Genomic DNA, 24,281 nt, shown 5'->3' with positions numbered 1-24,281 from the left:
ATTGTTGATGATACGTGGAAAAAATATTTGGATGAGCGACGAGCGATGTCTTTTCGCGATAGACTAGAGGTGCCTCCTTAAGAAATTCTATCCAATGAAATATCTACATGCAAAGTTCATGTTAAAAACATTCTACAGCTTTGTTCCATTCTAAAGTCAAATGTTCAATTCTCACGCACTTTGTCGTTGTGTATATATATTTGTATATAAATAAATATGTTTTCTTTTGTAATTAAGGAAGAAAATAAAGGGAAGAAAGAAGCTCGAATTTATGGAATTGCTGATCGTCCGACCTGAAATTTAATATTGTTCGTGGCTTATGGAGATAAGTTTGGCCGGTTTTCTTATAAAGTAGCTTGCACCGAGGAGCTTAATCGAGAAAAAGCGCCCGACAACACTTTCTCGCAGTAGATAGATCTTATCCAGAGTCTACATCTTTATTTTCAAGAGTAAAAGTCAAGGTTAAGGATAAGAGCGTCGTAAATTAGCACCGATAAGACAGCTTAAGGTGCAAGGGTGCACGAGCGATAATGAAGCTCCGAAGCTCCCGTCAAACTCATTCCAATCTTCACGTTCTTTTATATATTCACTGCAAAAATTTACTTAACGTAACTCCATGATATTTGCTCGTGTATAAAAGCTCACTTTAATTTCGTTCTAAAGTGATATTTTTACTTTTGACCATGTAATAAAATCTTTCTAGCTCACACATTCCTGGTGCAACGCATAATTTATTATAACGCGCGGTACTTTATAAATAGCATTGATAATTAATTTAACCCTTTACTGCATTTTATTGCATATGTGCAATAACGTTTTCTCAGTAGTTTCTTTATATTCCCCCTTTGCTTTCAAGACTTATTTGTTTTCAATTTACTTACTCAATATGTCAAGACCATATAAAAGTGAAATTTAAATAATAATTCGTGAGATTAAAGCTGGAATATTAAAAAGTTATTGAAGAAAAGGTGTTGCATATATATGTGTGTGTGTGTGTGTGTGTGTATCACTGAGCAGTAAAGGGTTAAGAGTCGCGTCGTTCATCGTGTATAATTAGCTGGCGGAAATATTTGCGAAAATTAATTACAATCTTATATTAATTCCTTTTCCTCCTCGTAAAACCTAAAACAACGTCTTAGGAATACTTAAAATATCAGTTTTGCATTTATAATTCGTGTTAAAATTGAGTATCATGGAAACGAGGTGTCCTTTTATATTTCTATAAAATGGTACTTGCGAAACAATAAGAATTTGATTATAAAATATTAACTTAACAATTTACATAGGTTGCTTACAGTTTATGACGCACAAAATTAGTCGTATCGAATTATACTCAAGGTCACATTTGCGGTCATAAAAAAACTAAGAAAGAGAAAGAGAGTGAGACTTATGCTTAATAGAAAAATGAACATAATTATAATCTCTGTATAAAGTATTGAACAGTTTCGAAAGAATCATCAATAATGCAGTATTAGCTTTCCACTGATAAACTCTCTTAAAAGCATGTTATTGGATTATTTTCTCCGTTATAAAAGGACACTCTGCATCTAGAGGTTGTTGGATAGAGTAAATCTGTACTTAAATCACCACTTACAAATGTATAATATATAAGACCATGTTTCTACTGGATCTCCGCGCTCGCGGGCTACAAGCTTTCGCGATTCTCCAAGATTCAAAGTATTCTGAAAGCTTGCCACTTCTTTTTTTAGCTTTCTACTGTATAATTCACATGAGCCAATCGTGTCTTTAATAGTTTTCTTTTTAACTCTCAGCGCGTAATTTTCAAAATGTTAGATTAAAACGCTTTAATTCAAACTAGTTCATTTTATTTAGTTTTCATTCTGTTTGAAAGCACTTGCGTATTTTCAAACGCATGTTAAAGTTCACATGTCAACACTCTTAAAGTTATCTGCTATTCCGTTTAGTTGGCATAAATTGCTCGGGTCTCTGAAAGCTCTCTGTAATCTTACTGCAACTGTATCATGGGGAAAGAGGTAGCTTTAAAAATATTCCTTAACGTAGGTAAATATTTTTGGTTAAGAAAATGAAATCTTCGAATGAATATATATATATATATATATATATATTTAAATTATAAATAATTTAAAGTTGAAAATTTGACTAATTTTATAGAGAAACGGATCAAGGAAATTGGTATATAGTTGCCAATGAGAATAATAATCGAGTGAATAATTCTCGGTGTACAGGAATGTAGGAGCTAGAATAAGCCAAAAGGATCATTGATTATTCGAACAACTGATACTTCAGCAATCCCAAGTTTTCCAATTGACTCCACTTTGACATTTAATCCAATGAAACGTTGCATGTTGATTTATTTATTTTTATTTCATCAACGATTAAACAAAATATAAGTTTTTAAAGTTTCTTAGAAAAGTCTTTGTGCTAATAATATAAGCAAATTATTTACCGTCATTATAGTATTAATAAATACTACACAAAAAATATGACAGCTGTTTTACTGATTTTTTCAATAAATTAAAAAGAGTTATAATTCATCGTATTAAATAAGCCAATATACCTATAGTATTTTAAGTAAATCGATTGCATGGAAGATTGCGATCTCTCCATGATATATATTTTTAACAACGTGGGCGTCCATTACGGAGGTCAAGCTCCTCCCTTGAAAGAAGAATTAATCAATTTCACCGATATTTGACCAAGTTAAAATTGTATCAAGCACGACTCTCTAAAAAAAAATCTTGCTGATGCCCTTGCTTAATAGTTGTAATTGCTAACACTTTACTGGAAAAGTTTCCGTTTAACTTTCTTTTTTTTGTGTATCAAGGGTGAAGCTTCAAATGAGAAGTGGGTAGTTATTTAATTCTACGCAGACTGTTGCAAAAGTTGAACTTTGTTTGCACGAAGTTTATAGTTGCGAGAGGAGTTTCTCAAGTAGGACTCGAAGCCTTTGGCAAAAAAATTATACTAGAAAACGGAAGAGAAGTCGAATCGCTAGAACCCAGTTGTTAGCGTGATACGTGAAGGCTTTACGAATACGTCGCACTGGCTTGTAAAGAACCTTGCTGTTTTAAAAAAAATAAGAGAGAGAGAGAGAGAGAGAGAGAGAGAGAGAGAGAAAACCGATACATCAGTTCTAATGCATAAGATGGAACAATTTTGTTGGTAGCTTAGCAAGGCTTTCATAGAGCATTTTACACATTACGTTGAAAACAAAGTATTTGAGGTAAAGAGACTGGAAGAGTAAGCAATCTTTTCCTGTAAAAATTTAAAAAGGATTACAAATTCAGGAACTACATTCGAGTTTATCGACAATTTACCTTAAAACGCTACACATTGTGCCTTCTAAATAATTACACGTCGTTGATAATATAATATAGAATTCATTACTGATAGATTCTTGGCTAAAAAGGGCAATATGGTTGGTCCGAGGTAATACGACAGGTATACCTAATAACTCTAAAACCTAAGGCATAAAGTCATAAAAATTCATTCGACGAAAATATAGTTTAATTGGATTTTACTTTGATGGCAAAATCTTAAATTATTAAAATCTTTTGTAGATTTATTCGTCAGTCGAGCTAAGGATAAGCTTATGAATCATTAATACAATATCAACTGGTATACTATAATATAATAATGTTTTAGGAAAAGCTTTGGTGTGGAATCTACATGATCTTGAAGCTGACGAAGGTAAGTTGAAATTCTGAAGAGGATTATGACATGGATGGTTGGTACGAAGTCGGGTTGTCTAGTAGAAGAACTTTGTAGTAACTGAAGATGAGGGCTAATTGCAATAGCATCACTATTAAGAGCATACTTAGCTTTTAACTGCTAGAACGTTGAATTTTCTCTCGGACGCTGTGTTGTTTTAAAAGGTTTATTTACTTTTGCAAAAGTTTAGTGGAGAGCTTCTCGAACAAATTAATCATTCCGTCTACACGCGAGATAGTGCAAAGAGTAAAAAAAAATCCATTTGTTGCGGATTTCACGTTGCTCAATTTTCATATCGTAACAGAAAAAAGTTAAATTACTGACGACTCGGTTTTCCACCAGTAGAAAATGCATCGTTCAAATTAAGCTACGTTAATTAGAAGAAGATTTTTCTTTCACGCGCTTTCCGCAATCGCGCGATTCTTTTTTGCAAATGCATTTTCGGCGGTTTACACGCCATGTGTGTACTTAGTTGAAAGTATAGCACATGTGTGTGTTATAGCATATAGATCTGCCAACTGACCTACTTCTCCTACCCCACATATCGCTTTTGTACAGTGCTATCCTCATGTACAAGTCTCGTATAGAATCAAACCGTGTTACTCTTATAAAGTCACCTGCAACATTTTCGTACCACTTCACCCTATTCCTGCTATACAGTATAAATGGTGATAAAGCGAACGAAAAATCGCGAAGAAATCTCTGTTATTGAAAATATCCTCTTTATCGAACCTGACGCTTTTATCAAGGAGTATTGGCGGCTATAAGTATACCTTTACCAATACTACGTGAACCACGAAGCTTCTAGAAAATTAATTTTTTTCCTAAAACCCTCCTCCCCTCTTCGCCACTCCTTATCTGTAAATTTGGCCTTATACCGACAAACTTTTAAAAACTCGATTTTCTTTACAGTGACTTTTTTGTCCATCGTACATATATATATATACCTATACACCTTCGGGTTACCAAAAAGCTTTTAATGCGCGGAAACTTTGAAACTCCGACACCGTGTACGTATAGGATAACTAATTATGTGCCATTAGAAAGTATTACCATATTTTACAGAGCCATTTACAAAGCGCTTGCTATCTTTATTATTAGCGCGAAACTTTATCGAGGAGCGAATTATTACCCCGATGCGACGCGACGCTTCAATTCCTTCCTGGCATTCGTCTAATACAGTCAGTACTTGGGTATATATAGACGAGAGCGTTAGGTACCAAACGCGTTTCGTACTCGTGAATGAATTTAATAACTACGAAGTAAAACCCGAGGAGACGAGGGGTTCGGGCGAGTGCTTAAGAGGAGGCGGATACTTTAACTAAATGACATTTACATGAAACGGTAATGGGTTTCCAGCGATCATACTTTAATGGAATATCCGGCCAGTAATTCGAAGCAATAATAAATTTAAGCCAAGCAGTCGACGAGATAATCCGCTAAAATTATCTTATATTAATTTACGATGCAACAGAAAGCCATCGAGTCATTAAAGAAAGAACAATGTAGATAAAGCATCGACATCCCTGCAAATTTCCAAACTCACCACGCGTATAACGAAGCGTGTTAATTGTTCTCTCAGTATTACGTATATGTGCATGCACTGGTAATTTGCACACTAAATATCACAAAATGGATAAAACTCGACATAATTCACTGATCTCAATGCATATACGCTTAAAATATAAATCTCATGAAACGTTATACGAATTCAGTTGTCGGCTATAAGAATGACATTTCTTAAAGCAACGCGTCCAACGATTCGAGATACGTGGTAAAAGTGTTTCGTACATAGGTTTAACGCAGAAACGAAATTTCTACTCTGGTACCAAGGATTTTGTTGAATGGATAGCAACGATTCTCCTGGATATTCATTTGCACTAATTCCCACATATTTGGCAAAGAAAAGATCCACGCGGAAGGATCTATAGCATAATTGTGAGATAGAAAGGATAGCACTGTGCCGAAGAGTTTCGCATTGAAATTCAAACAGATATTTCTCTTGAAATAAATTTGCATCCATCAGACTCTCCATGAATGTGATTTCATATTATTACTTTTTCATGGAAGAGTAAAAAGATAAAAAAGGTATAGCTGCGCGAGAAATTTCAATGAATTCTCCAGGTTTCTCATAATTCAATTAGTCTAGGGGGTCTAATTTTTTCTGACGTTGTAGGCTTTTAACAATCGAATGTGGGATATGGAGTGCAGCAAGGCATAGATATAGAAAAAAATGATTAATATTCGGTAGGTATAATTATCATCGCAACGAGCTCTCGTTCATGGGCTTTTTCGTGTGTATCGGAGCAACGTCACGCCATGTGAAATTATTGGCGTGGTGCCAACGAAAAGTGACTCATTTGGTAGAGCAGAGTCTGCCCCTGACGGAATAGCAACGTTAAAATATTGCGCCAAACATTTGGTAGGGTGTAATTAACGAATTGGATAGATTATTCTGTAATCATCAAGGCATGCAGAGAGGGGCAGTTGGACAGAGAGAGAGAGAGAGAGAGAGAGAGAGAAAGAGGGCAATTCGACACACAGCTACACAATATAATTGAATCAATCAGTTACCAAGCAATGGTTTGGAACTTCACAGTTCATGTTAATTTCAGAACATCCGTTCATCTTCCGACTTCCCTTGAGCGGGACGCAAAGTCGATTAGACATTTATTGCTTAGATTCCCCTTTCGTATAGACATAGACGTTTAAACTGTCTGACAAATCACAGACACGTACACACTAACAAACACTTGCGCTTATTATACACACATTGGCCCATTAGGAAACACACAGCAAACTCTAGAAGATCGTTGAGAATTCATACATATACGTATATGCTATACACGCACATATCAAGCATTATCTGAATATTCTTTGATATACAATGTGAACTTTACACAAAATGTCGTTCCAGTCTCGAAGAAGGAAAGAAAAGTGAGATGAACGAAAATTGTTTTGCAACGTGCAGCAACTTTTGTACGTGACATTATTGATACGTGCTACTACTTATTAACGTTACGTAACTCGACTCTGCCTGCAACAGTGCGATGCGAGGGGGTTGAGAGTATTAAAAGACTAAAAGAACAGAGCCCTGCCTCGATTCGGAGCAATCGAATTGTGTGGCATATAGGTATGGTGCGGTTGTGGAAAAGAAATGGAGACCTTTGCTAGTGGTATAATGCACGTATAAGTGCAGCAGCAGAACGGTGAAGGATAGATGACGCGAATATGTAGGAGGGAAAAAGTGGTAGTACATATAGCACGAATACACAGACACGGTCACATTATTATACGTTTGCTTGCTCAACTAACTTCGTTTCCGGCTTCGAGCGTTTCGGGCCCGAAGGGTTTCGAAACTTTCGTCCTTGGAGTAAGAGCGCCTCCTTCACGATATACCTCTTCGTCCCCTCCCTCTTAACCTAGAGATACACCCACCCGCACACACACACACACACACAAACACACTCGTACACATCATCAAATTCTCAGATATTCTGCATTTACCTCTATCTCCATTCGAATCCTGCCCTCCTCCCCCCTCTCCTACACTCTTCTACCAAATCTTCTCTTCTTTCTTTTACCCCCTTGCTCCTTTTCACCCTACGAAAACTCCCACTCGCTCACCTATATATATATATATATATACTAATCTCATTCCAGAACGATGCTTCCTTCCAACGTTCGCCCTCTCCGGCATTAAGAATAGCCAGCTTTACCCTTCCCACTCAATCCCTGTATTTCGGTAAATTGATGCTGCTAAATTGCTTCCCCGTTCTTATTTAAACCATTAGTTACTTGACAGATCGTTGTCCCTCTTCTGTATACACGTAAACTTCCTTATTATTGCGTAATATCCCGTGCGAGTGGCTTCACTCTATTTTTAAGCTCCAGTTTATATCGATCCATTTGTGCGAATCGTGGAAACATGTATGAAGAAGAAATCGAAGAATTCTTTCAAATTCCGAAGCACTGGAATGACGTTCGCTAATAAAAATTGAGAATTATATAGAGCTTTGAAAGTGGAGAGAAATGGTAATGAGAAAAGTTGTGGAGGCCAATTGCATTTGGAAGGAACACGACCAACTTTTTTCGGTGAAAACAACAAGATTTTTTTCAATAAGTCTCTCTCAGCGAATTTTACACAAGTTCATTAACTCGCTCCGATGTGGGCGAGCCATTTCTCTGGTGAATTATTCGATTACCTTTCGTTTCGTTATTGGCCTTCCTCATACGTCACATCTATATATTAGAAAGCCTGTTGTACTACGTTTAAATAATTAATCGATAAATATCACAGCAGTTGGTATCGGAAGGGATTATAAATGCGCTCGTCCGTATATTCGCGCATATACGTAAAATATTAGAGAATATAAGAGTGGCTGTGGGAGAAAACGTTGATACTGCATATACTGGAGAGCAGCAGGACAAAGGAAACGTGGGCTCCAGAAAAATAGTCATATTACTCGAGGGCATTGTAAAAGCTAGTTACAAGTTCGAGTGGATGAGTAGAGTCTCTCTCAAATGTGTTTCGAACGAAAATTTGTGTCATTTTATAGGAAGAGCGAGAAAGCAGAAATAACATTTTTGAAACAATGGATATGATCAGCAGGTAGAGAGCAAACGCTGCAAGAGAACTCTTTCTGCACCAGATACGTCGCTTTACCTCCTTAACGTCGAATTTTCAGCTTTGCCTGTATAATTACAAACGCTCGGTATACGTATACACCTCGCTCCTCGATTTAATAGCAACATCAAAAATGGAGAAGCTGATTTAGCAAGAAAATCTTTGTCGCGAGAGAGTTTGGTCGATCGAGTGATAAATCGGATTAACGGTGTTAGAATGTACATACAGCGAGATGATTATAACGAGGACTATATTTGTGTAGATCCATCTTGACACGAGAAGATAGAGGAATGGGTAATAGTCCCTTGTAAAGCATGTGTAAAGTTTGTCGTGTGATATCGCTGGTGGTTTGCGAGTATAGAGCATATATATATATAGGAAGAGGAGGAGTGTACGATGACATGCGAAAAGAAGGAGGATCAAACTGAACTTGGCACGCTCCTTTATCACTGTCCGAGGAGTGACGAGGGTCGCTCTTGGATCTGGCCCAACTGCCTAACGTGCGATGCAGGGAAAAATTTCTAGTGGAACATACCGTTGCGTCGCATCCACCACTGTACGTCTCGTCCAAGCAGCCGCCATCAGACTAGTCAGACGACACTACTCTCCTCCCCCCCCCCCCCCGCCCCTCTTTCCCCCGCGATCAATCAACGAGATTCTCCCACTGCTGCTTGCCATTTGTCTAAACAATAATGCGCACTTTTCGATCGTCCTATATAAGCTCTTATCTTCCGATGCAATAATCCATCCATTAGCAAGTTTCAGAGGCAGTCGATCAATCGAACCACAATCTCCTCTCTTCCTCTCTACTTTATTTCTTCTATATATATTCTTCAGCAGCACCAAATGACTGCAGTTTACCGCGTGGGCGGCAAATCGTTGTGGTCAGTTTCAAAGCTACCGTCTAATTTCAACGTAGCCAAGCTAAATGGGAAAACTTTCATTCCGCCCTGCACGTTAAGAGAGGAAATCCGTCATTGGGGCATGGAAATGAATTTGTTGGTGAATGCAGGAGGGAAAGAGAGAAATACGAGTGTCTTGGATTTGTTTATGAATAACTTTTCTAGTACCATGCACGACTGCATTGGTATTAAAGAGGATCTCGAGAGGGTTTGCCTCGAGACTGAACGAGCGATTTGAAAATCTATATTGTAAGTACTCTCCGATGGTCCATGCATGTCGTAGTAGGTATATTCCTTTGAAAGGGGATTGTGCCACGAGTAGGATGATAATTGACGTCAATGAGCAAATATGGTAGCACGTAGCAGCGAATGAAAATGATTATAGTTATCGCGATAATTCGCTGGTGTAACTCTGTAGAGAGACGAATATAGTGTGCTATCGAGTTTCCACACAGTTATCTCTGGGCAAGCTCGCGGTGCTGCGAGCGAGCGAACGAGCTACACGTACACACATATAGCTCTGCAGCTCCGCTAGCTATCTATTCGATGCTATGCCTGATTGGATCCGGGTATAAGGAGCCATTTAGCCTCTGATACACGTTCCATATCGTTCCCGCTATTGTCTTTACGACCTATATACCTCTGCAACTACCAATAAAATCCAAATGTAAACGTGTCAGGTAAAAAAGTCTTCCTCCCTGACTCTCTCGCATCTCTCATTGGCTTCCTTCGCTAAAACCGAGCCTACGATATATTTTTGCCACCCCTTTAATCGGCAATTTTGCAATTTAATTGGCAATATATATTCCCAACTTCCTGTTTGTCGTACAAAATCCCCCGGAAAAAATTCCTTTCGTTACGTCTATATGTAGTTGCGTTTTTATAAGGGGTGGAAATAAATAATTGCTGCTCGCTTCCCTCGTGATTTTACTATATACGGCACGTCGCGACTGTTCAAAGTTGAATAATTTTGGTAAAAGTGTTTAACGCGAGAAAATGTAATAAATCTGATGGACTTTTATTTGGGAAGAATTGCTGGTGCTGCTGCTGTAGCTCAAAGCGAACAAAGCTACTTAGTTTGATGGTTGGTTGGCGTAAGTGGGGTGTGGGAGAAGCTAGCTCGTCTACCTTTTGTATATTAAAGCGCAGGGGGAAGTGAATTTCTCTCTCTCTCTCTCTCTCGCATGCTCGATGAATATTCACCGCAGAGGAGACACGGTTTACCAATGCTCCACGAGTTAAATACTTCCCTACCTTCAACTGCGTGCATTCCCTTTAATTCTCATCTCTTTAAACACGTTCAACGTTCAATGTTGCAAATTACATTACGCTGAAAATTATTTTATAATGATGGGAAGTGATTGTGTGTAGTCTGCGAAAGAGTGGAAGAAAAAAAACTGCGCTCTGTACCTACTCGCTAGAATTTCAAAGAGAGTATTCCTTTGACCTTGAATTTTGTAGAATTATGTAATTGTATCTGTGATAAAGGAGTAGCTTATGCGCGATGCATACTTACAGAGAGAGAGAGAGAGAGAGAGAGGAGAAAAGCTGATTAGAGCGACTAACCTTTTTTCTTTTCGTTGCTGCTTCCTTTTCTTAAAAGCTCTTTTGACCCTCAAAAGTAGAAATGCGGCGCGATCAATGGTCAGGCTTGGCGTAGCCTTGTCGCCGCTCGACATCCTGCGTCCCAATCTTCCTAACACCTACAACATAATTAATAAACGCTGAATTACCAACACGCAATTAATGATTCAACGTAAATCGTATTACAAGCTTATTATTTGTTTATAATTTAAAACTCATCCTATTAGACTTTCATGTAACTTTTGCATGCGAATACTGGCTTAAGTCTTAAGAGTATTTTGAAACTAAAAATTTATAATTAATGGTGCTACCACCTATATATATATATATATATATATAATTATTATCATTCTCGAATCTTGTACTTTTAAGTTTTTCAAAGTGACCACAGCTTCGCCGTTCCACGCTGCTTTTGTGGAAATCGATGTCAAGGTGTCCTCTACTTTAATCCGCTTCACGCTTTACGCTCTCCTAACCACCTAATTATACATTTGCCAGTAACATCCGAGAAAGACAAATTTATTTTCTCCCTTCGGACAAATTAATGTTTTACTCAATTTCCATTCGCTATATATATACTCTCGTAAAACTGAAACTTGGGTCTGATCTAACAGCTATATTAAAATCCTCTCGTATTGAAATTTTCCAAGGGAATTTTCTTGGAAATTCTAATTCAGTGGATTATTTGAAAGGAACTGCGCGTTAAACCCTGTTAATAAACTTTCGATTTGGAATTATAGCTTATTTAACTCAATGAAGCTTTTGCGGTAATCTCCCGAAACTATTTGTGGCAGTAATGACGCGTGATATGTAGTTGGTATCGGATAGATTATCGATCCTTGATCTCCTTGATCGATCGAGCTACTCGCAACTTGCAAGCAGAATTATCTTCATAATCCATCTATTTGTCGGCATCAACGCGCGCAGCTTCGACCCTGAGGACCTAATTCTATTAATGCTCGACGCTGGGGCCTAGTGATTCTTCGTTTATCCACCATTCAACCCCAAATCTACGCGCCCATTCCTCATCCTCTGCATAAACTTCAATTCTCTTACTCTTTTTGGACAATGATCTTATAACACTAATGTTACCACATTTCGCAGATTTTAAAGCAAATTTTATTGCAGGAATATATCTATACATGCACATTTGCTCATTTCTTTATATAAAAAAAAATCCACTTAATAACTCATTAGAATTGCATGGTTAAAATGAAACACACAATTTATACTTTTAATTTAGAATTTGAGATTATATTACTATTCCTCGACAACTTATAACGCATTCCCTACGTTGTCAAATAAATTAAATACCTTAGAGAAACTTGGTATTTTTTTTTTTTTTTTTTTTTTTTTTTTTCAGAAACGAAGAGAGAAAACTAATTCAAGGAAAGAGAGAGGGCGAGAAGGATCGAGGAAATGAAGAGGAGAGTATCGAGAGTAAATTTCGTTTAACTGGAATCGAGACTAGAATGTTTATCGAATAAATTTATTCCATCCGAGAGAAATGTTGGGAATTCGATTGGCAACGACAGAAAGAAATTTCCAAACGTTTCACGCAGATGAACAAGGCTTTTTAGTGCGACCTACATATATACAGGGCCTGTCATTTAAAAAACACCTCGGAGCATCAATACAAAAAGACGCGTATCATCATAACTGTTAAAGATATAAGACCTTTTCGAATGTAAATAGTAAGACGTTTGAAAAAAATCCTGTAAAAAAATTGATATCTTCAATATAGTTACGGAGATACGTACGCGTCTTCTTGTAATTATGCTCTGGGGCGTTTTAGCTGGCAGACCCGGTATATGTACGTTAAGGAAACCTTCGAGTTCTTATTTTAATTTTAGCAAATTCGTCAAGGTCTTCATTGACAATTCAATGAGTCTTGTACTTACGAGCGTCCGATAATGAGATGCATCTAGATTCAGGCTAAAGTACCGTAACTATGCTGCGAACACGAATAAATCAGCTGCAGCTATATATGTATATAGGTATATGCTTTATAGACGTGTGTGTCATCGACGTTGAGAGGTGCGCAGGGATGATCGATGCTCCGCATCTTAAATATCTTGCTTGTCCGTAAAACTACTCTTAGGCAGTAGTCCGCCGCAAGGAAAAAACTAAATAAATAAACGGAATATATCCAAATTCACACCACGCTCGCTCCAATCATATTAAACCCTTCCCTTTATTGCCGACAGATTCAAATCCTTTTGAATTCTCCCGCTATACCAGCAATAATTCTTATTAGCATTTTTTCCACATTCATCACCTCACTTGACTCTGAATTATATTTTCACGTTTTTTATTTTTATCGAAAAAAAAAACGAGTTATAGTATATCGCACCCTTGATGTCTCTTTTCAAGTGAATTGAACTTTTCACCCCTATTTGTTGCGATTGGACGTGTCTAGATCAGAATTTACATAATGACATGTGTACCTCCATATTGAGAAGGGATTTACGGACAACGGTGACACGTGTCAAAATTATTAACATGCGCTGTAAGTGATTTGAATCTGTATGTTTAGAATGCGATTAGTAATTAATGCTCGTAGCGCTTGGAAACAGGTGTGAATGACAGTGCAGACTATGGGCAAAACGATGTCGTTTCTATTGTAAGCACCATTAGGGAGAAAATAAATTTTGTAACGGACCTATATGGTGCAACAATTTTGTAATCATTTTTCGGCTATTATTTTTAACGCCATTTATGTCATTTACTGCGCTATGCGTTGTCACTCAAACAGGGCGTTGACGATAGCGAGGGGTTCATAAATATTTAAATCATTTGCATTCATCGCTTTGGCATTAATCATCAAAATGGAAATAGAAACCGCCTCTATTGTGCTTTTCCTGCTGCGAAAAAAAAGCAAATTTTACCACTCTGTAAATTTGGTTTCGATGGAAAATTCCTATACTATTGCTACGATTAGAAATAAATCAACGCGGTAAATATACGTGTAGGTTGTTAATCATCGAGCGACAAATTGAGAAACGAAAGAGTTTAGGTGAATTTATACGCTTTCACGCGTGCCATTGTGCAATAGCTAACTATTTCCATTGAAATACTCGATGATTTCGGTACTGGTGGCGCATGGAGGAGGAAAGTACTATCAGCCAATTCGCCTGGACGAATCGTTGAATCAGCTGGCTCGATCGAAAAACTTTTTATTCCGTTCGATTGTTGAATGTTTGCTTTGACCGAGAAAAATCGAATCAATTTTCCGAGTAATTTTACTCACAGTAGTCAGAGTGCTCGCGTGAATCTCTCACTTGCGCGTTGCTTTGAACTCTGCGCGGGTCAAGAAAGAATCCTTCCCCTCTTTACGTTATTCGCAACAGAGGTTTCCCAAAATCACACATATCCCGCAAAAATACTGCCAACGTAGATTTAAAGCCACACGGTATATAGAATGAAAAAGTTGTTAAAAATCCGAATTTATCAATAAAAGGGTTCGGGCAGTATAGTTTTATCGATAAGGTAGTCGTATTACAGTTTTAGATTTGGAGCACTACAACACAAGCAGTACCTACGTCGTGAAAATAAAAGCTGGAGTATAAAAAGGAGCAAGTTTATAGTACTGGGAGGGAATAATATTCTTCACAGCTGGTGTGTTAAGGTTTTAGTATGTGATAAGTGAGCCGAGCGTGTTAGTGTTGCTTAAAGGAGAAATTGCAATGGGACGAGACACGTCATTATCCAACCAATAAGTTTTATCGTAGAACTTGCCAGAGCCATGAGAGACACATGCAGTGTTGTCACACCAATCGCTCGCTGCTGCTTTTTTAGCGCAGCTAACGAATCTCGTATAGGCTACAGCGGCGTCTTTCAACAGAATCTGGCCTTATTTTCTCTCTTAACTCGTCGACGACGTTTAAAAATCGTCACACAGCAGCGACACACCTTTAACCTTTTATATTCTATAGTGGAAAAAGTCCGTAACGCTGGTCGGAGCATCATCTAATGAATGGACATTGTCCTTTTACAACGGCAAGTCATTTTCCTTAGCAAGGTGTATATACTTTTCCACTTTAACAAAACCGCAAGCTCCTTCGTTCTTGCTCCATCGACTAGTCTCGATCCGTAGCTTCCTTTTCCACGAAAAGCTCACATATTCGCGTTAAAGGAATATTATACCGCTGGCGCGGGTTGTTTGAGAGATGGGAAAACCGTGGAGAGAAGAAAGGTCCGATGTTCTCTCTATTCAACAAAAAGCTTCCACTCTGTTTCTACCATTTCAGGTCATTTCGCGAAAGATCGCAAGAGCGTAAAGTGCCCCGCAGCAACGTTGCACTTTTATCATTCAAAAACGCGAATGTCAAATAGTATAATGTGAAAGACTGAAATGAAGCACCTATGCACAATAAGAGAAATTAGATTTTTCTTCTCTAATTAATTGCAATTGAACATTTCATTTCTGCAGGTAACAAGATGTCTGCAAATATGCCAATGCTTTATCTCATTAATCATTGATGTTACAAAGAAACCATGACCTTTTTTTAACGATACTGCCGTGTAAAACAGTCCATGTAGGAGTGGTACCTATTGATCCTTGAACCGAAGTAAACTTTAATGATGTAGGATACCTGATCAAAAGTATCCAATTCCTTCGAGATATACCTATACTTTTCACTATAGTAATAAACATAATGCTTTACTACTGCCAAAATTATAGAAATTCTCAGCAAGTCTATTTTCTTTCATAATCGTCAAATAGTATATCCATAGCAGTGAGAGTTTTCCTTACGTTAAAGTGCCTCCGATGCAACGGTGCCGTATAAAGTGGAGGCCCTGCTGGAGGTACTTGCAGTTTATTTGATTAAAAATCTATTTGAATGGATTAAAATATTTTTAAACCTATTATTTCTTATAAGAAAGGAGTTGGTGGTTATAAATAAATGATAAATAAGTTGGTGAATAGGGCATTAATTCGGGTTCTTCATACTTCTACTTTCGATATCTTTGTAATTTATTCAATAACTTGCTATTTTTATTAAACTAATCGTATCTACGTTAAACGAGTTACAAGTGCCTTCTTTGTCGTAAAATTTTATATTTTTATTTTCGAATGGAATGTATAATTTCATAATTTCTCCAATAAAACTACACGTTAAAAGTAATAATTTTCAAACTTTTTCTTCTTAGTTATTTGGTCGATGACCTTAAAGTTTCAGAACAGACTTCAAAAAGTTACAGTTCAAATATTCTTTTCCTAAAATTTCATAAATATCTATAAATTTATTTGTAGTTGGACGGAGCCACCTTAAGTCAAGTCAATTTTAAGATGGTACCATATATATCGGTACATCTGTTTTAAGAAAATTTTGTATAGTTTCAAACGTATCCGTAATTAATAGTAAATAGTATATATACGAGACTGTGCCGGTCTAAAGGTATACTTTTACTACTCGCGAGAGTTGTCAGCCTACCAAGAATAACTGTAAAATCTCAATGCATACAGGTTTATGAGGAAGCTGGGGTCCGATCGAGCGATCCATGTGTTTAATCCGGAGAGGAGTGAGAGGTGTTGGAGAAAATTAATAAGCAGGAAGCACGTTTCGAGGGAGATTTGTAAAAGATGGCAAAGGGTGAGAAAAGGAAATACTAGTTTCCGATTGAATTTTCAATATTTGGTCGTTGGGCGAGGAGTCTTCCTCCAGTTCCTCCACGATTTTCCACGAGATCAAAGCTATTTTCTGCATCGGGAAGTACTTGCAGTCGCAGCTGTCTCGAGATAAGCGTATTGCTCTAAAGAGTATAGGCGTTCGATACACACACACACACACACACACACACACAGGGTAATGAAGTCGCAAAGGAAGGAATCGATGAGATCGCTATTTGCGATGAACGTGTACGAGTCACGTTCACTCAGAATCTTCCATGATCAAGCTCTGGGATAATAGCATTGATTTGTACGGGAAGTCGTCGATATGCACAATTGCACAATGCTCCAAGCCAAGCCAAGCTCTCTCTCTCTCTCTCTCTCTCTCTCTCTGTAACTGCCCGAATCGCTGTACTTGCAAAAGCGATATAGCTCGCGCGTCCAGTCAACGTCAGAGCTACGTCATTTCACCGATCAATTATTTCCCAATGCTAACAATAAATCCTCTTAAACCATCTCCAGTCTGAAATCCCTTTCATTGAAACTTAATTCAATGTAAACGTTTCTCTGAATTACAATAATACAGCTGCGCTCTCTAATTTTCCTAACGGTTAATCCAATCATACCTGTCACGCAACTCTCATCGGCTAGTCCCAAATAAACACTCTATTCATAAGGACGAAATATTTCTAGGCCAGTTACATATATGAAATTTAAATTGCAGACACATTGATTTTCTTCATATATATTTTCTAATAAAATCTCAAAGTTTCTTCAAGTTTAGTCAGGTTGACTCGTGCACGTCCGGATGATGAATGCGAGGCAAATATTTCGTCTTTGCGATTTATTAATATAACATTCCGAGTACCGTTGCTATCGTTTCGATCACTCTGGTTGATCCGAGTTCCAGGAAATATGTATCCAGACCCTTCTTTTCTACAACAGCATATTGTACTATTTTTATTATATACACAGCTTTATTATTATGCTTATTAGGTAAAAGTTGTGTGCGTGTGTGTGTGTGCATTATATATTACAGTATATGAATAAAATATTGCTCTCAATAATTTCCATGGAATCTCACTAGGTAGAATAATTACAGAGATTAACACTAGAGAGAGCCTGCGACAAATTAACTGGAAAAGGTCGAGGTTCGATGTGTGTGGAGCGTCGTATCGAGGTCATAAAAACATCACTCTTCATTGGACGACGACGGTATTCTGGACAGTTTTCCCGTGTAAACAAGTTCCATTTCGGGGAATCGAGGAAGATTATACAAAGGAATACTGGTAGTACGTGGCGTATCAATTTCGCCTCGAGGCTCAAAGCACCTTCCCGTTACCCCAATACGAACCACTGTCGTTGTCCAATGTTCAAATAACAATATATATTCTCTAGGAACGTAAGCCTCGTGCGAATTATTGATAGAGACACTTTGCTAAACTACTGAATATTTATAGAGTCTACTACTAGAAACTGTACTATGGTTAAATGCATATATTCATATTACTTGATTGCCCAAACAAACCTCCAAGTACCGAGTTGTCTCGCCCCACACAATTACACCGTACGCATATACATATAGCTACAGGTTCGTTATTATTTTTACGATCCACCGTGTCAAGAGAAATTTTCTGTAACCTTGTCTCCAGACTATTAATCCAAAATTAATTTATACAAAGCTGATTTCCATGAAAAAACGTAAAAATGTAGGAATTTTTTGAAAGGGAGTGCTTGACAAACCGAACGGTAAGCTGCTTAAGCAGCTTCGCCGAAGAAAACTTTGCTCGACAGCTCTCGCAGCTTTGAAAAAAGTTTCAAACGTCAGGCTGTGCTGCAGTAATTGTACTAGGTTCGTGAATACAATCTAATGAAGCATTCTCTTTTCACGTTCAATGTTTATCAAAGCCAGGCGAAAACTCGTTATAGGGGTAGTATTATAATTGCTGTCTAATCGAGGATCGATTAAGGATGAAACACAATTTTTCATTGGTAATGAAGCAGCAGCAGCAGCAGCTTGGTATTATCCATCTAATACCCGGCTTTAAAGCGTCTTCGCAGTTAGCCTTCCATTGATTATAGCCGAGAGAGGAGGTCGTTATAGTTTTGATCAAGCCCTAGTGGAGATTTTCAAGCGTGAAATAATTTTTTTATAAGCTCTGGTTGGCTCGTTAAGCTGGCGGATGTCGAGCAGTGCTGGTTTACTGGGCGAGCAACTGGGCTGCCTGGGAGTCGGGAGAAAGTAATGGTCGCGCGTTGCGGAGTGAACTATATATATGTATAGGCGGTACAGGGGGTGGGCCCTTGGAGCCTCTCGCGATCGATGCGATCTCCAGCAATATTTGCGGAGGAATCTTTTGGAGAGTTATCAAGATTTACGAGCTTCGCACACGAGCTAATCTTTTGATCAACAGTCGCGCTCTCGGTTCAGCAGCTAATACATTGTACCGAAGCAGCCATGATGACGAACGGTTACGGGAAACTGATCTCTCGAGTAGAAGGTCATGGGGAATAAAGATGCTACGTCTTGCGAAGGCCATGCAGCAGTTAGCTGGAAAAGTCTTCGAATGACTAGCCGGTAGCCAGGCCAGTCCGTTTCGAGCCTTCCCACCCCTCCCCCCCCCCCCCACCCTCCTCTTGCCTCACCCTTTTTTCCCATCACTCTGGTGTTTACTTATCAGAATCACGTTTCCACGCGTTCGTCATATTTCCACTCTTTTTTTCCATCAGCCCTCGCGGGAACGCTCCTTCTTATAGATTTCCTTCATGGTCTCGTCCCACCCTATAACGTTTCTCGGTATAATTTACTTGAAAAAAAGGGAAAAAAAGAAAGAAACAAAGGCGGATAGAATATATCCTCGCCTAAATGTTATATTCTATTGCATTATTCGCGTCCTCTCATTATGTGTTTTAAACTGCGTGTATTTCCCTACACTTTTCCTCGCTATAATATCTCTTAACTCGTGATTGTCGTAAAAAGAGAATGCGAAAAGAGAGAGATTGCTCGATTGAAGTTAATTTGACAAGAGAAGAAAGAGCGGGATTGTTTGAAGAGAAGGAGAGAGATTCGCGGAAGTGTATAGTAAGAGTTTCGTGCAGCGGTGGAATTACACAACCTACCGAGTTTTTAAATATCTTTTAAGAGCAGACTCCGTGTGCAAAGATATAAGATGAAGCAGCGAGATGAAGCTTAACTAAGTATTCTCACGAAGACAGAAGCCAGGCTGTAGAAAGGGAGAATAAAGGAAACAATACCTCTCGTAACTTGATATATGGAAAAATATACCGCGCATCTTAAACATTCTAGGAGTTTCCTTAACTGTATAAATATGAAGCGAGCTACGATCCATTGATAGCTGCTTCGCGAATAAATTTTTTAATCCTCCTTGTAAGAGAAGAGCAATAAATATAAAATTCTACCAATTAATATTATATATATATATATAGTACGTACAAGTTGCTGATGAAAATCCTATATCGACGAGTTTACACGATGAAATAAAAATTCCATCCATTTAAAAGTTATTTAAACAATCGTTAAATTACGTTATTGGATCCTATTATACTTTAATATCTTTGGGTTTTTGTTAGAACAGTCAAGGACATTATCAAGGAAATGTCAAAGTTTCACTCTCGGTTGAGTTTTTGTTGGAGGTAGAGTCGCGTATAAGAAGGATTTGCGATTACCAGCTACGATATATATGCGCTATAAAGAAAACGGAGGAAAAGCGCTACCAACAATACACGGAACACAATAATGAGCTCTTAAACGTTTTCCGAGCCAACTTTAAATTTCTTTCCACCAACTCGTCGAATTATTTCATGCCAACGAACATGTATACTATATATATATATATATATAGTGAACCAGGAAATCTGCTGAAAATTAGTTTCCTTTAAAACCCCAAGAAGCCTCTATATCCCATTTTATTGAAATCTTTCATCAATGGGCTTTAAACTCATTATCCATTCATTTACTTAACCTATTTACGGACCATTGACCTTAACCCCTCAAAGCAATTTTACAGTCTAATTATTGCTCGACGTTTATTAATAGTGGCCAATGTATAGAAATTGTCAAAAATACTTTTGGTTCGTTAACGACAGAGACCGCGAGCATAAAAGTTGGTCGGTTTTTATCGAAGAATTTGGAGAAGCGTGTGGGTGCAGGATCGTTGGAGCGAGGACTGAGATAATTCTGGTCGGGGTGCTAGAAATTGTTTTGATTTTCTCGTAGAAGAAAAATTGGAGGGGGAGTACAGGGTTCGCCATGTGGACTCTATGGACGATGGGAGCTATTCGGGGTGGCAGTTTGGCCTGCACTCACCGCAAACCGTTACACTGGATAATAGTTTGTTGTGGATATCGAGCAGTTGCACTAGTGTGTCGCTCCTTATTCTGAATATAGATGTAGTCGGATGTAGCTTGTCAAAACTTTAAATTTAATTATCGCTGTCCACTGGAGAAGAAAATCAACAGCGACGACTACGTAACTCGAAGAGCTCTCCCCCCTCCCCCTCCCTGCCAGAACGCTCCCCAAGGTTTTTATATGACTTAAACAAATCTTTATTGCATTTTCGCTAAATGTCTTAACAAACCTTAATAAATTATCATGTTCCCATTTTTTACCGGTATATAATAGGGATTGTTGACTATCGAGAGAGCGCCGTACGGTCAATATTACACCAAGCAACTGTTTCAGCAAATATTTTTAATGGAATAAGTAGTTTGTCCTTCGCTTTATTGCAGCTTCATCAAACACTAAATTTTCTCCTTCGAGAAAACCTACATCGACCCAAATCTCAACTCGCCCCCGACATCCCTAATAATCCTCCATCGTTGAAATATTTTTTATCCTTTTTTCGAGCTTCATGGAGAAAATAATAAAAGGAATAAAAAGTCTGGTTATCTCATCTCGGTAAAACAATTCCAACTATTTGGTTCGGATATATAGGAATGAAAATAGAGTTTCGGTTATTTAATTAAAAATTCAAAGAGCAGATTTGCCGATATTTGACCAAAAAAATCGTTGGCTTGCTTTCATTCAACGGCACAATAATTTTTCGCTCGGTGGAGCCATCGTGCCCTGGTACAATGGCGCACCGAAAAGAAAAATACTCGCGCTGTGCTCAACGTGAAAGGAGCAGGAAAGTGGAGAAAAAAACTATTTGCATACTAGCTTGTATAAAACAAAGACATGGAAAATAATGGTCCAAATAATTTTTTACGACGATGGAGCTGCGCGCTAATTTAAACAAATATTTTCTTACGAACGGACTAATTATTATAGGTGGCATAAAGGAGTCTCTTCTAGAAAAAGAAAGAAAGAAAGAAAATGTGTTGATTGACACAAGAAAATTTGCGCCGCGAACCGTGGCTGGCTGTAGCGTCGACTAGTTTCCCTTTTACGAGGTAGGTTTTTGTTATTTTACGCATGTTCTACTAGCTCCTCCAACTTTTTACCCTTTGGCATAATGCTAGGTCGCGCGGATCGACGTGGAAAATCGTGCGTGTCATTTTTTACGAGGGATCTTTCCTATTATTATTATTATTATCGCAGCAGTACTGTACATTCACCGATCACCCAAAGCTCGTTACAGCTCGAATGAGAAATGCACGGCGTTTTCGATCGTGCACCGAGTGTTATAGTTGCGCGTTAAGTGCGAAAATGGGGTGTGAATGGGTGTAATATTAAGTGTGTGTGAGAAACAAGAGGAAAGGAAAGTGTGCAGCGCGTTATTGTCGCTCGCTATATATATATATATATATCACCACTATGCGATATAATAGAGCTTTACTATTACTATGTAAGGAATGTTGGTAGTTGCGCGTATTACGCTAGCCACGCGTGTTCTCTTAGCTACGTGAAAGGAATTACAGGTGGCCTTCATACCGGAAATTGTGAAATTAATAACGAATCAGCCAGCGATGCGAATAATTCCGAAATCGTGAATCCTCCACTCGTATACATTGCGTTTCTGTGCACAGCACACGCCTCTACTGGATCTTTCGAAAAACAAATAACCGGCTCGATATACGCGTCACTGAATGGCAAAACTTTTCAAACGGGCAACGAACGAAAGCCCTGCGCAGTCGCGCCATGCGTGTCCAGCTTTATCTCTCTCTATTTAGCACCTCGAAGACTTTCCATTTAATTACAACCCCTTGTCCACGAATTTACAAATATTATGTAATCTGCGGGAATTACAAATATTTAGTTGGAGTTACCTGCCTCATTAATTATGCGTGGAACAAATAGTGATTTTCAACGAGCAATATTCGTAGGATTAATTAAGTTTCGAATTCGATAAATTGGGTGAACTTTGGTGCGAGTATGTATATGTATGTAGAAATCATGAAATAGTTAGCGACGAGACAAGCTAATAGCGATTTCTATGAATCAATAGTTGCTTGGAATATCTAGGTTACGCTCGTCCTTATACGCGCGGCGCGCGGGGTTATGTCGCTTTGGCTGAAACTACTATACGTCTGTTCGCTTTAATCGGCAAAATTTTATTTGGCAAATGCAAGAAACGTATGCCAAAGTGAACGAATTGCAGCTGATGCATCTATATGTAAAAATATATTATACATGTATGCGTAATACAGATATGTAGCCGAAGCAAGTATAATAAATTCCGTCAAATGCACGTGTGACCAACAAAGGTTCGCATTGAAATTAATTAAATGGACAAATTGCTCGGCAATTAAGAAATAAAGCTGAATTATTTCTTCAATATCCAATTACTTGGCATTTTTCGAATTTTCTCTCACTCCACGGATCAATGATTGTCACCTCGGACTTTGCGGAATCTTGTTGACCCTTTTATAAAAACCACCGACCAATATCCTGCATTGCATCATATTTCCATATACTCCATCTCCATCCTCCACTTAAGACTTTGGCCAATTTTGCTACTCCTAGTCTATTATTTTTGTCCGATTAATGCTTCGCTCGACTTCAAGTGGAAAACTTTGTCGAGGAATCTTCATTCATTCATTATTAGTTGGCCAAAGTTGAAGTTGTTTGGCTTCTCTTGGCAATAAAATCTTTCTCACTTTGACGAATCATTAATTATTCGCTGCTCGTTCTGAAAAAGAACTCCAATGAAATAGCAGCGTCTACGATGAAAAATGCATGGCGGTATCAGTGCTAATTTGCAAATCGCCTTGATCATCCAGACAATAAAGAAAGTTTCTCCGTCGGGGGGTGAGAGTCGGTCGGATTAACGGAAATGAGAAACAAGTGTACAGTTTGCTCTGATAAAAACTGTAACTCGAGCTAATTGAATTCTCGAGATAGACACACATACATATATATATATATATATATATATAAATTTGAATAAAAATGGAGGAATAATCGAGTTTTGCCTCGTGTCACGTGACTTGGCTTGGCGCAATATAATGGAAGAAGCTGCAGGCCGGAAATGGTCGGAGGAGCTAGAGTTTCTTCCTGGTTCGGCACACCACCCTCTATCGTCTCTTGTTCAGCTCGAATTCATTCTGTGTACACGTGCGCCCACCGTGTTTGCCTCCTCCACGAGAAATCGGCTACGTGTGCGAGAGAAAACTGCCAAGTAATCTCGCTGATTCCATTTCTCGCACGTACGTCCTTCTTTGCCCTATTCTTAATCGACCTTTCAACTCCGTGATTGGACCAGCTCTAAAAATCTTCTTTCTCTTTGTCTCCATTTAAGAAGCTATCGTCGTCGTCGTCGTCGTCTTCGTCTCCGTCTTCGTCGTCGTCGCGTCTCTTAGCCAATGTTATATCCGCAGAGGAAATCCAGCCAAGTGCATCTCGCTCGCTCACCGATCGAATCGTTCCACACTGGCACGATCAAGCACTTTTTCACTCTTC

General features: G+C 38.3%; 1 protein-coding gene across 1 annotated transcript in view; it reads right to left on the bottom strand.

Annotated features, from left to right (window-relative positions):
- Positions 1-24,281, bottom strand: part of wake (wide awake) — a 99,585-nt gene that overhangs the window by 69,593 nt on the left and 5,711 nt on the right. The window contains exon 2 of the mRNA XM_066738812.1: positions 10,789-10,925. Coding sequence (XP_066594909.1) covers positions 10,789-10,901 — 113 coding nt within the window. The 5' untranslated portion in view covers positions 10,902-10,925. The remainder of the gene's footprint in view (positions 1-10,788; positions 10,926-24,281) is intronic.

The sequence above is a fragment of the Prorops nasuta genome, unplaced genomic scaffold (assembly GCF_024137725.1).
Source record: "Prorops nasuta isolate Cenicafe-Biocafe unplaced genomic scaffold, Cenicafe_Pnas_1.2 PNAS00019, whole genome shotgun sequence".
In the NCBI taxonomy this organism is placed as follows: Eukaryota; Metazoa; Arthropoda; class Insecta; order Hymenoptera; family Bethylidae; genus Prorops; species Prorops nasuta.
Note: the sequence above shows the minus strand (reverse complement) of the source record. Positions and strands in the feature narration are given on the sequence as shown.